The sequence below is a fragment of the Amborella trichopoda genome, chromosome 11, assembly GCF_054954075.1.
Source record: "Amborella trichopoda isolate Santa Cruz 75 chromosome 11, AtrichopodaSantaCruz75HAP2 v2.0, whole genome shotgun sequence".
Lineage (NCBI taxonomy): Eukaryota > Viridiplantae > Streptophyta > Magnoliopsida > Amborellales > Amborellaceae > Amborella > Amborella trichopoda.
The window spans coordinates 2,376,036-2,393,371 of NC_142346.1; the positions used below are offsets into that span (position 1 = coordinate 2,376,036).

The 17,336-nt window shown below is 36.8% G+C and overlaps 1 protein-coding gene across 4 annotated transcripts in view; it reads right to left on the reverse strand.

Moving 5' to 3' along the window:
• LOC18441362 (DNA polymerase epsilon catalytic subunit A) overlaps positions 1-17,336 on the reverse strand; it is a 49,280-nt gene that overhangs the window by 18,391 nt on the left and 13,553 nt on the right. The window contains exons 8-30 of one of the 4 annotated variants that reach the window (XM_088851983.1): positions 15,151-15,237; positions 14,896-15,030; positions 13,362-13,484; positions 12,439-12,522; positions 12,034-12,198; positions 11,381-11,557; positions 10,862-10,975; positions 10,353-10,457; positions 9,366-9,484; positions 8,903-9,044; positions 8,730-8,824; positions 8,482-8,587; positions 8,282-8,361; positions 7,985-8,161; positions 7,258-7,345; positions 6,967-7,047; positions 6,730-6,873; positions 5,853-5,948; positions 5,487-5,687; positions 1,268-1,319; positions 1,029-1,171; positions 485-927; positions 79-229 (exon numbers count right to left, since the gene is read on the reverse strand). In XM_088851983.1, the coding sequence (XP_088708109.1) occupies positions 79-229; positions 485-927; positions 1,029-1,171; positions 1,268-1,319; positions 5,487-5,687; positions 5,853-5,948; positions 6,730-6,873; positions 6,967-7,047; positions 7,258-7,345; positions 7,985-8,161; positions 8,282-8,361; positions 8,482-8,587; positions 8,730-8,824; positions 8,903-9,044; positions 9,366-9,484; positions 10,353-10,457; positions 10,862-10,975; positions 11,381-11,557; positions 12,034-12,198; positions 12,439-12,522; positions 13,362-13,484; positions 14,896-15,030; positions 15,151-15,237 (3,108 nt within the window). Of the gene's footprint in view, positions 1-78; positions 230-484; positions 928-1,028; positions 1,191-1,267; positions 1,320-5,486; positions 5,688-5,852; positions 5,949-6,729; positions 6,874-6,966; positions 7,048-7,257; positions 7,346-7,984; positions 8,162-8,281; positions 8,362-8,481; positions 8,588-8,729; positions 8,825-8,902; positions 9,045-9,365; positions 9,485-10,352; positions 10,458-10,861; positions 10,976-11,380; positions 11,558-12,033; positions 12,199-12,438; positions 12,523-13,361; positions 13,485-14,895; positions 15,031-15,150; positions 15,238-17,336 lie in introns of those variants that run through there. The other 3 variants (XR_016044489.1, XM_088851985.1, XM_088851984.1) reach the window with 3 other exon arrangements.

The following is a 17,336-nucleotide window of genomic DNA, read 5'->3' on the forward strand; positions in this document are numbered from 1 at the left end:
TACAATACTGCATATTTGCATATATACATAGACAAATCTACATATAAGAAAATAGATGTGTATATTTAGATAATTTACCTGCCAGTAGGAATGTAAAAGAGCTAGCTCACGACTCCTGAAGAAAGAACCAACACTGTTTCTCCCCAGCTCAGAATTTCGATTTTTAGTCCCAAAAGCTAATTCACGAGAGCCAGTTGTGGGATGCAACTGCTTTAAAGGATTCCCGAGCCTGGAAACCAATGATCCAGGAAAAAACAAAGTATTACCATCAAATTTATCTGGGATGTAACTAAGCCAAGTCTGAACCAAGTAATTTGAGAATCCACAAGGTCTCAATCAGTTGATTCAGAAGAGGATTATGTTGAGCTCCAAGTTGTGTCCGATCTTTAAGAGATTATTAAAATGACAGTAAGATAACTGAGGGATCCATCTTTATTGAAGATGAATATGAAAGAGAAGATAACATTAACTTGATTACAGTTACCTCTGCTTCTTCCGTTCCTCTCGAACATCTTTCCATTTTCTTTTTTTTGATGCAAGCCATCCTTCATAATCAACACTCCAATGAATGCTTTCAGCTAATGATGAATTTTGATTCAAACCAACTAGAGCTTGATGCTGCCTTTGCATATCGGATTGTTGCAGCACGTTATCAGAATTAAAAAGTTCTCCAGGAGAGTTTCCAACATTGTTTTGATAACAACGAACTATGGGGTGAAGCCCTTGGATGGCAATGTTTTCCTTATTCCCAATATCTTCCATATCCATAACAGCCTCATTGGTAGAATGACTTTTCTGCAGGTTTGCGTCTCTGTTAACTGTGTTGAAGATATCGCGTATGCTCTTCTGGCGAAACCTATCTTCCTTTTCACGAACCTTTCTGTGCAACCAATCAGGATGCATGACTCTTGAGACAGGGTTAGCAACCTGAAACGGTTTGCTCCCACATTATAAGGATAAAATATGATCTTCTCATCGATGACAAATCTGATTCAAACCCTTCAAAGTAATCCAATATTTAGTGTTACCTTTTGCATGGCTGCAGGAATAGTGATGATTTTTTGAATAGCTGAACTAAGACGTTGCCTATAGTAGGACCAATCAACAATCGACCTGATACCCACATCAGATGAGATCTTGCACCATTTCCTCACAAAAAATTTCATGTGCTCTGTTAAACAATGAACAACCTTAAAAAGTGGAGCTTAGAAAATTTCGGTTGGAATGGGAAACTCAAATTCTGAATAAGAAACAGAGATGACTATACCAGGATCCTCAAAAATAGCCACTGGGAGAGCTCGCTCACTTACTGGAGTTCCCTGCAAAGTGCATTTGGATGCCCATCAGTGAAACAGGTAAATAATTCGCAAAGCTTAGAAGAAAGGCAACCACGAATTCACAAAATTAGTGGATGTCTAACTCTATAATTACATGGCTTACGAAGAAAGAAAAGAACATTCAATGCAAATAACAGCATACAAGCTTAACGAATACGAAAGATAAGTGTTACTTAATGATATATATGTAAGAACTCAATTCATCTATAGAACTAGAAATATAGCATCCATATTGCAGTTAGCAATTTAATGTGGTGTCAAGTCAGTTAGATAGAGAAACAAAATGCTCCATGGCGAATTCAAATGAAACGATTTGCGGGGAAAAGGAAAATAAGGAAAAACAATGTACAAGTCAAAACCATCCGGGATTACGTTTGGAACAGGGCATCTTGGATCATGACAATAGGAAGCTCCCTATGGTAGGGATTGCTGTCCTTAACCCTGAAATTTAGGTATATCATTTCCTATATGTGGGAGAGCCTAGTCCAAACTTAATCTGCATTGGATAATAAGCTATATAGAGCCAAGCTCCACCTGGCTTAAACCCAGGCCCCCAAGAGCAGTTAACTAGTATAGTACTACTATACTATATCACACTGCTATACAATAATAAACTGCTATACTACAATACCACACTATATAACTATATATAAATTTCATCATCATCATCATCATCCGAACTTTGTCTCAACTATTTGGGGTCCGTTATATGAATCTTGTTCCGTCATTCTGCTCAATGAAGGGTCATACCTTCAGTAAGACCATATGCCACCATATAGGTTCAGGATTCATGACAAGATTCAACAAAGTTTTACGCTGGCTACCCTACCTAAAACAATTGTTCTCCTATACCCGGGCTTAGGATCAGCTTGACCGACTTGGGGCCAACCAAGAGTTTGAATGCTATATTTAAATTTACCACATAATTTTATTTTTTACAACTATATAATATATACAATAGTATATAGTACGTGCCACAATGCCTTACTATATTGTATTGTTATATTATTCTACTATAGTAGTCCACAATGGGAACACAATGAGAACATAGCGATAAAAGGAACTGTTGGTATAAATAAGGGCGAAGGTCATAGATACATTCGTAGGATTAGGATGTCAGAAGTGAAAGAAGCTTAAAAAAGATGAAGATAGGAAAGGCTTTAGGACCATAAGGTATTCCGATAGAAGTTTGGAAGTGCATGGGGGAGATTGGCATTGACTCGTCGAAGAAGTTGTTCGACAAGGTGCTGAGAACAAAGAAAATGCCAAACGAATGGAGGAAAAGTATTGTTGTACCTATTTACAAGAACAAAGGAGACATACAGAATTGTGCGAATTATCGAGGGATGAAGCTTATGAGCCATACTATGAAGCTTTGGGAGAGATTGATTGAGCAACAACTATGAAGCTTTAGGAAAGGCTTTAGGACCATAAGGTATTCCGATAGAAGTTTGGAAGTGCATGGGGGAGATTGGCATTGACTCGTCGACAAAGTTGTTCGACAAGGTGCTGAGAACAAAGAAAATGCCAAACGAATGGAGGAAAAGTATTGTGGTACCTATTTACAAGAACAAAGGAGACATACAGAATTGTGCGAATTATCGAGGGATGAAGCTTATGAGCCATACTATGAAGCTTTGGGAGAGAGTGATTGAGCAACGACTAAGGCATGAAACAAGTGCATCTGAAAACCAATTTGGTTTTTCACCAGGAAGTTCAACAGTCGAGGCTATTTTATTATGTAAGCAACTGATTGAGAAGTTTAGAGTGAAGGGAAGACCTAGAGAAAGCATATAATAGAGTACCTCGAGATTTGATTTGGAGGGTGTTGGAAAAGAAATGAATCTCTAAACACTACATCGATTTGGTGAGAGATATGCACGATAGAGCGCTAATTAATGAGCAAACAACTAGTGGAGAGACGAGAGCTTTCAATGATAATAGGTCTACTTCCAAGGTCAGCATCGACCCCGACTTCTGTCTTACTTATGGACGACTAAACTAAGCACCTGCAGGATGAGCTATCGAGGTGCATGTTGCTCGCAGATGACATAGTTTTGATCAATGAGACCCGAAACGGCGTCAACACAAAGTTAGAACTTTGGAGGGATGCTCTAGAATCCAAAGGTTTTAAACTTAGCTGGACTAAGACAGAGTATATGGAATGCAAGTTTAGTAATAATAGGAGTAGAGATGAGGAAGTAGTTAAGATTGGCAGTCATGAAATACAAAAAAGACCGCACTTTCGATACCTTGGGTCAATAATCCAGGAAAATTGAGAGATTGAAGAAGATGTTACATATAGAATTAGAGCTGGGTAGTGAAGTGGGGATGTGCAACTGGAATTTCATGTGATCGCGGCATACCAATGAAGCTGAAGGGTAAGTCTTATAGAATAGCTGTGAGACCAGCTTTGCTTTATGGGGCAGAATGTTGAGCCGACGGACAAAAAACAATATACCCATAAAATGAGTGTAGTGTACATGAGGATGTTGAGATGAATGAGTGGCAAGACAAGAAGGGATAGATTCCGAAATGAATCCATTCGAAGAAGTTTAGGTGTGAACCAATAGGCGATAAGATGAGAGAGAGTAACTTAGGTGAGCTAGCCATGTGTGGTGTCGACCTAGTACAACACCTGTTAGGAGGTGCGAGTTAGCTCAAGTGAAAAGATTGAAAAGGACAAGGGTTAGGCTCAAAAGGACGTGGTTGGAAGTAGTCCGAAAAGATATGGGGACTTATGGCCTCACTGAGGGTATGGCCTTAAATAGAGCAGAATGACGAACCAGGATTCATGCAGCTAACCCCAATTAATTGGGAAAAGAGGCTATGATGATGATGATAATAGACCACATTGCTATACTTTATTATGCCATACTTCTACACTATACCACAATGCTAGAGAATCTGGATCCATTGTAACTTAGATATTAATCCCTAATAGGAAGTATCGCGATTCCAAAGTTTAAAACCCGCAAAGAGCAAGATTCCTTCCCAGGAGCACAAGAGCAAGATTTAGAAGCGAAATCAACCCCTTGTTTGAAAGATCACTGTAACTCCAGCTAAAACCATAATGCCCAAGTATTTACATACACAAAGACCTTACATAGATATAAATAAGGAACGAACTGCTTAGCAGCATTGAGAGCAAGGCAACATTGAGCACCAACACTTTATTTCAAATTACGAACATATTTGACAATCCAATTGCTCATCTCACTAATTATCAACTTAGAATACAGTACTTTTCACCAACAAAAAGAATGGAAACATATACAATGAGAGCACCCTTTTATTCGTGTAGTACCATCACACAACCCCGTACGAATGTGATGGACTTTGAGTAGAGGAATCACACATCCCAGCCACCCGTGTTGACATCTGATGACTAGAAATGGTATAGAGGAGTGTTTAAAAAGTTCTACGAATACAATCCTTAAAGAAAGGGAGCTCCTTCATTCCAATAAAAAATAGATAAAAACTTTATGAGAAGTTAAAATCCATGTAAACGTAGGAAGAGCATCTAACGGTCACAGCTGAAAGTGATCATACATTATCATGCATCCTGCAAGTTCTCAACAGGAGCTTCAGCAAAGGATAAAGCTCATTTTTGTGTGCTCAACTACCTATTCATACAAATATTCCAATATAAATCCAAGAAATGTATGTAGAGAGACCATTTACTTTTTGTAAAAAGAAGTAACAATCATTATCAATCGTTAGATGTAAAATCGGGCAACCGGAGGCATGTCATTAATTATACACAAAGTTCAAAATATAGTTCCTTGAACTATGTGATACACTTTAAGCTGTCAGATTTCACATCTGACTACAGGTGATTGTGACCTTCTTGTACCAAAAGTGAATGGTCTTATAGTATACAGTCCCATAAATTAAGCCACCAAATGGTGCTTGTTTGGGGCAATATTGGTAAGCAATCCAAGTCTATCTACATGGGCCAGATGATACACTACACATTACAACATAGAGCATGCCCAAATTTAAGAACACAATCAGACATTCCACGGTTAAAATTACAAGCTAATCTACAATAACAGAATATACGCCTTTAATTACAGAGAAAGTAGCATAAGAAAGAAAGGACCATGCTTTGGATCCAATAATGAACAGAAAAATCAAATTTCATACTCTAGGTTCACAAGAAACAATATATTGGCAACGCAGCCCCTTGTCTTTGACCATCGCATCTCCAAGAAAGTCAGCAAGCCGTCTAGCAGTGGTCACAGCACATGACTTCTGCTCCCCATAGTCTGCCAAAGATTTGCTCATAGTGCTCGACTCTGATATGTAATCAAGTAACTCGCTATCCGCAATATCTATTCCTTGATTCTACATAAAGAGTACCAGACAAACAGATTTTCCCCATTAAAAAAACATTGATTGAAGTACACTCTAATATAACTTCGATGTCTCAAATCAATAAACAAAATTGCACTATTGCTGGAAACCAAGAAAGGGATGAAAGCCCTATATTAAATTTGGAAGAAAACATACATCCAGAAGATCCAGCCAACGGTTGGCCACAGATGCTACTGCTGCATAGCACTCATCCAAGGTTGTTCCATGCAGGAACTTATCAAAAACCTCAGCCTGTCATTAGCGTCAAAATTTACCATATTCAGAACTCAGTAACTACAAGTATAAAGTTTTCAGAACATCAAAGTGTAAGGATTTTCCTGAACTCGGTAACTACAAATATATAGTTTTCAGAACATCAAATTGTAAGGATTTTCCCGATGGAAATTTTTTTTCTCACCATTTATCAATAGGTCCTATGTAAATTAGACAGTCAGTATTAATACGTTAAAGTTTAGGGGAAGATATTGTAGCCATTGTGTCTATTAGGAAAAAAACAAAAAAAAAAAAAAAACCTAGACAAATAAAGTAGAAGAACGGAAACAACCCTCCAAAATTGAAAGCCAGGTGAAAATATATAATCTATAGAGGCTAGTCACCAAGTTTTTAATAATCACAAACATAACATGCAACTCTCTAACAAATAGTGTATGAGGTGTAAATATGGTATAATCACTAAAAATGTGGATGTGAAAGTACAAGTGTCTATGAAACTTAGATACTCATGCATCCAACATACAGGTGGCGACATGATATGGTGCCAAAACTGACACCAGATATACCTAGCGTACTTTTTAATATAAAACAATACAAATTTAACAATTTAACATGAATAAAATATAAAATTATGCATGATATTATGATACAAGATACATACAAAGTAAAATATCGAATGTAAAGCACAATTTGAATATTTTAAAGTATTTGGAACTTGTAAAAATATGCTATAACTATTATACAGTCAAAGAACAAAAATAAACCAAGAAGCAGGCTTACATAGATATAAAATACGTACCTGGAAAACTTTAATGAGCTTCAATTCACCACGGCGTTTAATCTCAAAACCTTTAAGCTCCGCCAATGTTCCATCATCATTGAATACAGCATAACGCTTTTTAATTAAAACACCTTCTTCTTTGGAAGCCGGTAAAATCATTGCCTGTTAAAGTTAACGCCAAGTAAATACAACTCAGGCATGCAAAATGAACTCAATACATTAGACAATAAGTTAACCAATAAATTACGTAATCACCTTATATGGCCCATCAACTTCAAACATTATCGAACATTCGCTATGAGTTGTGTATGTCTTACTAACAGGATCTGTAAGTGTCTGAATATTTAAAAAAAAAAAAAAGGCTAATGAATTATTTCACATTCATCAGCATTCATCACAAGATATTAAGATAACAACCTAAGGTTAAAATTTACCATCAACTCACAGATTTAGATTGATGGAAAAAGAAGATACAAATAATGTAAACAGGCAGTAATGCAGAAAGTATCAGCTTAGGCAGGATGTGGATGTGAACATCACTATCACCTGATATTGATCATTAGTGTTGTTTCGTGCGACATCAGCATTGAGCATAACACAGGGATACGAAATTGTCAGCTTTCTCTTCAAATCTCTGGAAAAGAAAAATACATTACTGGAGTGCAAACAGTATTCATCATCAGAAAGCATCAAAACCCCAATAACTACAGGTGAATATTGACAAAAACGAAGTTTACATGAAAGCTCAAGCAAGCAGCTAACAAAAGCTTTCTTAACTTGACTACGGATATTCTTGCTATCAAAAAAAATACATGGAGAGATAAGAGTAACAATTTTTTGCGGCTTGGACAACCATTTGCTGAAAGTGAATGACGTTTTATTGGATAACCCAATCAGCTCATGCAAGACTACAATCTTCAATCCGATGAGAAATGCATTCCAGCTAGAAGGGCACGGAGTAACAGTAATAATTTAAAACAATGTTTAGTTCAAAACGAGCAAATGTGTAGAGATGTTATAAGTTGTGAGATACATGAGTGGGAGGCTAGCTGCCCACATAATGTAGACATTTTGGTGATGCTTTTGAATTGCCATTAGGCAATTTTATTTTGTGCTTTACCTTTAATGACATTAACTGAAAAAAAAAAAAAAAAAGAGGGTCAGGAAAAACTTATAGGAGTGCAAAAATATCATGACCTGGAAAAGATCGTATCATTTAAAATCAAGATTATTGTATCCATTGATCATTAGGATGCAAGAGAGAAAAGATTACTTCGTTTTAAATGTAAAATTCTCTGGGAACGATCCAGGAAGAGCACACCAAATGCCATCAGTGTCTAGTTCCAAAGGCCTACCAATCCTTTCAACAAGCAAGCGAGCATTTTGGATGATCTTTGCACCAGTATATGTGACTACTCCAGCCATTTCCATCGAATACCATCTTGCTCCCCTAGATAAAATCGTATACTCAAAAATAAATGAGAAATACTAGTTATCAGAATCTGTGATTGAGCACAATGCACAATGAAGTGATAAAGATGGCGCACAACGGGTAGTAAAAGAAACTTACTTGCGCATGACATATCCATAAAAGGAGTTTAGGATACACTTGTGAGCCAACTGTAGAGAGTCAAAAAGAACCACCATATCCTGCCATTGCAAAGGGGAAAAAGGGATTCCAAAAAAGTCTACATTCAACAATGAAATCTTAGTTTTGAAAATGAAATATTATGAACATGTTTCAACTAAATGAAGATTTCACATTTTAACCTGAGCTTCCTGGATTTTCATGGGATTTCCACTGGCCTTTGCCTCAGCTAACTTCCCTTTCCACACCTTATTCCGATCTTTGTATTCATACCTTCTGTCTCGGAAACTGAAAAAATACAGAAAGTGCCAAGAAACGTATTTAATAAACCACATTTTGGAGTGCACCAAACACATGCATTAGTACATGAGTACATATGAACTCCTTATAAAAATAGGGTAAATCCAGTGAAAGGTTTAGGAAAACAGACCTGCGTACAGTATCAACATAGAAAGAATTCTCTCGCATGCATATACCTGCTTCCCGGAGCTCAGTAGCTGGCTTATCAATCACCCTTTTGTATACCTATCCAAGGCACCCAATATGAGGTTAAGGATTGGCACTCGTATGAAAGGAGTATGCTTAGAGCAACAAGACATTTACTTTCTGACAGTATTTCTTTAAACGCTCCCTGAACTTTGACTGTTGCTCTGCTTTAGGGAGGTCACAAAAAGACTTCATTGACTGACCATCTCCATCATCTACCAGCTCTGATTCCATTTGCTGCTTCAGATGATAATATTCACTAATACAAGGACCAATAAAGTTCCAATTTTAAAATGTTGGAAGTTCTACCAAATGACAGCAAACCATATTAGAAAAAAAAGGGTACAATATAATATAAAAGACTAAAAGAAGCCATAGTCCATTGGGTCATCACAATCACTGAAATGATGGATGGTGATGGCGAGAGGGACACCATTTGGGATATATCTAGTTTTGGTAGGTCCAACCCTCTCTCTCCCACTGTCTTTCAGTTCAGTGGGTAGTGATCACTCAATGCACAGTGGTTCTTCCTTTGTGCATTGGTTTATAATATACGTCCCCCAGAAAATAACTATGAAACCTTCTCTTTGCCATGAAGGTCTCTCCACGCCAAACCCATTCAAGGTTTCGAAGGCAAGTTTTCCCAGGACGATTGAAATCACAAGCTGTGCAGACCTCATCCGTGACTATTGATGGTGGCTGACATAGCACATGCAAAAACCTCAATCCTTGAATGACAAAGCTACAAGGAAGATGACACTATCTACGTCTTCAGACATTGGAAGTTATATTAAATGCCTAAAAATATAAAAGGTCTAGAGATATGACACTGTGGCAGACTAAATATCACAAGCAAATGCGGATTCAGCTAAGTGTCAGTCATAGACAAATGTAACCATTGCAACCACATGCTGGCAAATAATAAACGCTACAGATGATATGCAAAATAAAACATGCCTCGCCAGAATACAGCAAAAAGCATGTGTCAATAAAATCAAAGAACTGAGCTCAACATAATACTCTTAAAACAGATCATAACAAATGGAAGAAGTAGACGACAAACTTCTGCTATGGTTTTGTAATCAATTTGTAGAGCTATGCCAGTCTTGAGGTGGGAAAGGGCCTTACTAGGCATCAAGTGTGAGTTTGAAGAGCAATCCAGCCAATTTTTTACACAGGTTGAAAGGATAAGAGAGGGATTTGGCCGTTGACGGACATGTGGTAGATGTGGCAGAACTCCTTGTTGAGGCACGTTATACTTATGGGAGGACAATATCGATTATATGTTAAGACCTTTAAATTTTGACAAAATTTCACAATGGGCATCCAACAATGCATATTATTTGTATGTGTTTGTGCCTGAGTGTTCTCTCATATTTGCAAATGAGAAACATTTCAGAATGTGTACAGGAGATCTACTCATGAATTAGAGCGTATATAAATTGAAGTGGCCGTCCCCGGATAATAGATGGCGACAAGCACAAGTTCACAACCAACAAAAGAACTGATCAAAGAGCAATAAAATGCAATAATAAGAATGAAAGCCAAGGCTTATACAAACTCCCACCTGAAGCCTATTGGTTAAAATAATATTTGGATACATTGCTGCAACATCTAAATGATAAATAAGCGGGCTCTCTTCTCGCACTGATTCATCACGCAAATTTACAAGCTGCACAAAACAGGAACAGAATACACAAGTAAGAAGTAAAGCCAAGACTATTAATCTGTAAAAGTAATGCATAAGCATTTTTAATTCTAGAGGTATAGGACAAGTTTCAGAGATGCATGTGAAATAGCTCTAGTGAAATGATTGTAAAACCATCTTCTGTTTAAAGTTCAAGTCATCCTCCTGTACAAATGCAAGAAAAAGAGAAACAAACATGCACGCACGCCCATCTGTCCCCTTTCCCACCCAACATATACACACACAAAATTACTCCACATCCTTCCACTTCAGGTTCAAAACCACAAACCACAGATTACCATGTGTAGAGAGAATCTGGACAAACCATAGAGATAAATGTATTCATCAAGGTTAAAAAAAGAAAAATATTTTGGAGAATAGATGCAAACCTTTTCCATGATAGCATTCTTCACATCATCATAATTGGATATTGAATCCAAATCCATCTTGCCTTCAACTTTTATAGCATGCTGGAGATCTCGATCTAGGTTGGAGATCAATTGCTGAAAATTACATGTAACAAAAATTATCACCCATCAGAGATGAATTTTTTCAGACCGGAATATGTGCGAATTAATAAATAATTGAGTTCAGCCTCAATAAAAAAATATGTAAATGGCCATAGGTGCATAACTGGTCTGTATGCTTGAATAATAAAGAACAAAAGTAGAAAACAATACAAACAATATGCAGCATCAGATGCTTCGCATAGTGAACAACCAAACACAAACTTATTTCACCAGTAGCTCCCAGTCCCACAGTTGCCCTCAAGCTACGCATGTTTGACGAACCATAAATTTCAGAATTAATAAGTCAACATCTATACTCCCCCTTGAGCACAAAATAACTACTAGAGAATACAATATGTGAAGAAAATAACGAGACATGAAAGTTTATAATGTAATAACCTCATATGCAGATGAGTCGAGCCGAAATTTTGTGGGAAGGTCAGACCTGAAAACTCCACTTTCCAGGCACTCAACATGCCCACCAATGTAGGTTTCACTCTCCAGAAGTCGACTGTTATAGAACTTCTCAGGCTCCTCTTGGTGCTTATTTGGACAGATGACATTCGCCTTATAAGCCTGTAGAGTTGTCAATGCAATGTAAAGAGACATCATGAGCATAAGTAAATATAGTGAAGACACAATGAAACATAAAAGACAGTCAATGTGATAATTTGATCCAGCATAAATTGAGATTCTAACTGAACATCAGATGTATGGAGTAAGCAAATTGAGGATTTCTCCATACATGGGGCTATAAGTACATCACCGAACCACATCAAACCAAATTCCAGTAATTTGATTCAGGATTTACCCAGCGTATCTCAATAAAAGCATTTGCACTTTTAGAGTCTTATATGCAAGAGCATTTTGCAATACTGAGGGTATGGCTCTCGATACAGCGAGCAAAACAGGATTCATGTAGCCGACCTCAAATAGTTGAGACGAGGCTCTGATGATGATGATATATGCAGGAACATTTTGCACTATCTAACATAATCTATTCTGGAAATAAATAAATCATTCAATGAGGAGGGATATTATGAGCAACATACCTGAACCATTAGAAGCATTTCACAAAGTGTGCCACTTCCTTTACGCAATACCTCATCAGGTGGCATAGGTATGATAGTTGCAAGTGAAAAAATGAAGGGATGGACATATGTCATGTAGAGATAGTAAGTTGAGACAGCATCTGAGACAGAATAAGAGGCCATTGTCTGAACCAATTTTAACGAGAAAAACTGCATTAGACATGTCGAAATTGCCTAACAAAATCCACATCACTCTCCTTCACAATACAAAATTAACAGTACTTGAAACAACTCAACAACTAAATGCATCCATGAGAGGAACATAAACTTTCACAAAATTTAACAGAAATAATGATAATATATGGGACATAAAATCAAACAAACCTCAACAAAAAGGAAGCAATTCAAATCAATTTTCTCTCGTACCTGGGGTTGTTCCTTAGCGAAGCGAACCATATCCTCGGGATTCACCTCAAGGGGATCATAGCCCAACTTGGCCTTAGTGACAGCCTAAGAATCAAATAAGATTTAAATATGAACTGCACAATCCAGGTCATTTTAGTACAGTTGTGCAGGGGGAGAAATATCACAATGAATATTATAACAATATTGAAAACTCTAAATCTACTGAAGAAAATGCATTAGAAATATCTTAATTATCAAGAACACCCATGCACAAATTTCTCAGGCATTGTACTCCATTAGAAAGAGAATAAGAAATCATGGAGAATTAACCTCGGAGTCATTAAAATATCGCTAACAAAAAGGATATGGGAAACTAGATCCATGGTTCACTCCAATATAATTATCACTAAAACCATTAGTGTAGAAGCAAGTGCAATCAAAGCCCAACAACACTGCCGCTCATGTGATGGCATCTCAGGCGAATGCATATATAACATTTAGAGCAAGAAAAAGGATACCAATTTAGACAATCTTTACCCAATCCTATAAACTGACAACACTCTTACTCCCTTACACTACAACCGCCGTTTACAATTTGTGCACATTAAAACTATACCCTCCAAAAATAAATCCATCAAGAATCTGCATGATTTTTGCAGATGCACTTAAAACATATGGCACATACAAAATTCTTGATGGCAAGAGTCACTCATTATGGAACATACAAAATTGAACAAAATAGTTAATATATTTAAATGGAAGCAAAGACATAATGGCAAGAATCTAACCAAACTGCAAGCACAAATTAAGATTATCCTTAGAAATGAGCCCAGGACCCTAAGTGCTAGTCACAACTACAGGAAAAGAAAGCACTTAATTCTATCAAACATGAAGAAGCTAAAAGTTTCATGCTCGATCAAGCGAGAAAAAAGAAAATTCTTTACCTTTAAGCCTTGACTTCCCTGAGGGAGGTAACTGTCTCGTTTCACCCATGCAAAACAATCCAAATGGCATGCAAACCTGGCACGACACTCTCCTTGATTACTATCACACCGGAATCCAATCTCCTGCAAGAGAAGCACCTATCTTTCAGTCATGAAACACCAAGAGACAGCAAAAAAAACTATGACATCAACAAATTAAAGAGAAAAGGACTAATTACATCTCCATTGTCACAAAATCATCAATCTCTCTACAACACTGAAAATTAGTACGTCTTCTCACCCTTCTATTTAATCTACAATTTTTTCTAGTTACGAGTTACTCTCTCATCATTATCAACCATTTCAGCTTGTTCACTCTTTATATGAACCATATAAGAAGTTGTTCGTAGTTCACACTGGCAGAAGGCATTGGTCAAAGTACCCCCAACCTTCAAGCACAAATACTCCTAATCACTGATGATCTAAAAATATCCCATTCTAATATTTCAAAATATAAATATGAAGTCAGATTGGTAGCCACAGGATATTCTTTGGAATACAGTATTCATTGAGGAAAATTTCTCGCAAACCACTTAGATGACTCATACTCGTACCTTTTATAATATTGTCATTTGAGGTTTGCCACTTTACCAATTAATTAAGTGCCTTCTTGCATGAAGGTCCTCCTGATGAGCTTAATATCGAAACATCTCTCTGGCATTGCTTCTATTACGCATGTTCTTTATTGGACTATTAAAATTTCAATTTCTTGTTTCAAACAAGGTTAATGACGTGAAGTTAAGAAGTTTAGCGCTGCAGTTATTCAATCAAGAATGGTTTGCAGTGATTGTGATCAACCTTGCTTGTCACCATCTTCTGCTATAGTGATTGTCTGACATCAAGGACTTCATTCTGAACTTGGTTTCACCACTCGTTTTCATTTTGAAAATTACCAAAAGGGGTACAAATACATCAAATTGCATCAGTGGATGCAGACAAACATGCATAAAACAAAAAAGAAGCGGTAAGGAAAACCTATAGAAGAGAAAGATCAATATGCGAAATAAGGTTCACTATGGACTCCTTGGGTTTCACCTGTTGCACCCAATCCGTGTGTTGACAATACTAGTGACACTCAAGGGTTCAATTTACCACGAAAAATAAAGCATTACCGGAGCAAGCATCAAATCAGTATAAGATGTTGCTCAATTAACACCATTTCCATCTGTTTCCTCTTCTCCCTAGAGCACAGTCCATGCTCATCTATTTTGATTCCACTCGTGTTTAAGGGAAAATTTAATGTGCATGCATGTCAACAGTGCCCAGTATAATTAAAGTTCTTCTTGTTAATTATTTAATATCTTTGTCTTTACAATTAATGTCAGCAGAACAAAAATTCCAGTCTTTGATCAAATTGAACAATCTCACCCATGATGTTCTCGATTGTGGGAATCTCAAGATTAGAACTAGATGACAGAAGAGGATGAAAAAGTTACAAAGTGACAGACAAAGACAAATTCAATAAAAGATAATTGGGGCAGAGTATTCAACATACATTGTTCATACTAATACCATGACGAGTTGCTCTGCTTTCCAAAAACGGCCAATCAAAGAAATCACCATTGTAGGTCACATAAATACCAGGTTTTAGTTCTCGCATATGAGTGAACCACTGAGAAAGGAGCTCTTCCTACAAAATGGCAAATTAGAATTTAGTAGCACAAACCATCTTTCTGTATGCTCGCATTCCACATATAATGAAAAAGCTATTTGCTAGCCAATCAAAACTCATCCATAAAATATTTGTTACCTCATTTTTTACATTTTTAACTTTGAAACGTCCTTCAAATTCTGGTTTGGGAGTGTATTCTAAATCCTCAATATCCTCTGAAACACACTGAATAAAATAAACACCATTAGTATATTCAAAACTTTGACCAAATGTTACAATACTAAAGTGGGCAAGGCCAAACAGTGGAGCATTCCAGAAGGTCCTCCAAATCATGATTTTCCTTTTCTGTAGTATCATATGCAAGAAAACCCACTTGATAGGACCCATAAAAGGTGGACCGCTTTTAGCAAAATACGATTTAAAGTATTAGTTTGCTCATCTACACTACTAGAAATTCAAGGATGCTATTCAATATGATACCCATGAAAATGTTAAATGTCCTAACAAAGGGGGATGATTTGCCAGCCAATGATAAGAATAGAGTGAAGGAAACCACATGGTGACGCTCAAACAATATAAAGGCAATTATGATTTTCATGAGTTAATTCTAACATGCTACAATCACATGGCAGCAATGCTAGTTCCCAAAAACGTTAGGAGCCAAATGAAATCTGAAATAGCAGTGAAGAAAAGCAAAAATTCAGACGTAGATACCAAAATAGAGAAATGTAGGTAACATATAAGATAATTTAATATTGTTATACTTAACATGATTACAAGTGTGTGCCAACTAATTAACAAAGAGAAACATGAGATCAGACTTGGGAACTCACAAAAGATGTGATGGATCAGTTAGTTAATCAAGGCACACATTACCCATTTAGAAGTGTGCATCGTGCAACCAAATTTTGTTTGCAACTGGTTGGGGTTTGTTGATATAGCAATGAAGCCCTAAAATGCTTAGATAACAATACAGTAAGCAGAGATTCTACTTGGCATTTCTCAAAATCCAGGACGTAACTACAGATACAAATCATATTTGAACATTGATAAGTATCGATTAATAACTAGCACAATGCACACAAATATACAATCAACAAATTGCCACACATACACACACTATGCATGCATGAGCCCATGTAGAAACATACACATCCTCACACAATGAACAATATTTTATTTCTTTCATTTTATATATGTAAGTATATTTCACTTTACAGGATTAGAAGTATTTTAGGAGTATCAACAATCAATATTAGTTTCCACACAATACGATATTACATATTTAGAAGTATCTTAGGAGTTTCGACAATCAATATTAGTTTCCACACAATACGATACCAGTATGTTAAGCATATACTAGAAATAGAACGTGCGTTGAGTGCTTTAACGTTTTAACGCGTGCTATTTTCATAAGTAAAAATAACATGCTACAAAAATGTTATTGTTAAAGAGAGATTCATAGCTTTATTCTTGGTTTAAGTTCTAACTCTTTATCAAAAAATGTAAATAAATTGACAATCACCATTAACATTTAATATATATACAAATGTTTTATAATGCACATTTGAAGTTCTCAATGAAAAATTGAAAACTAGTAAGTTCCTAAACAGAAAAGGGAGCTTGAGACTCTTTTTCCTCTGTGTGTGTGTGTGTGTGGTTTCTTATTTCTCTCTCCTCAATGGTGACACTCTGATGAATTAACTAGTATTTCAAAAAATGCCAGGCAGCACCTAGGCACTAGGGAGGGTTTAGGCCACCCAACGCCTAGGAAGCAGCTTGGAACCTGATGACCTAGGTTCAAAAGGTGGCAAGGGATATCCAATGATCCTATTATAGGTCCAGATTTTGTATAAAAAAATGCACATTAATGCAGTTTTTATATTCCAGAAAAACAAAAACACCAAAAATACCCCACCCAATGGGTATTTTTGCACCTAGGTACCCTAGGCGCCCGCTATGTACCCTGGGCCCTCACCTAGGTGGGGTACGACGCGGGTGCCCAGGGATAACCCACGTAGTTGGTCTGCCCAATCCCCTCTAGCCCGCCTAGGGCACCACCTAAGCCCTAGGTAGACCGCTTTTTGAAATAATGAAATTAGCAAATGGATTTTCTTTCATTTCTCTCATTTTGCTCTTTGCTTCTATTACCTCTCCTCCATAAGATTTTACTAAAATTCAACTAATTTACATGAAAACTAACTACCATAGGGAACTCAAACAGTAAAAGTATTGTTTCTTTGGTAGCAAGTTGAGAGAGCGTAACAGTTATTTTCTTGAAATCTTAGAAACGTCAACAAGAGAATGTTGAGTACTTAAAGGCA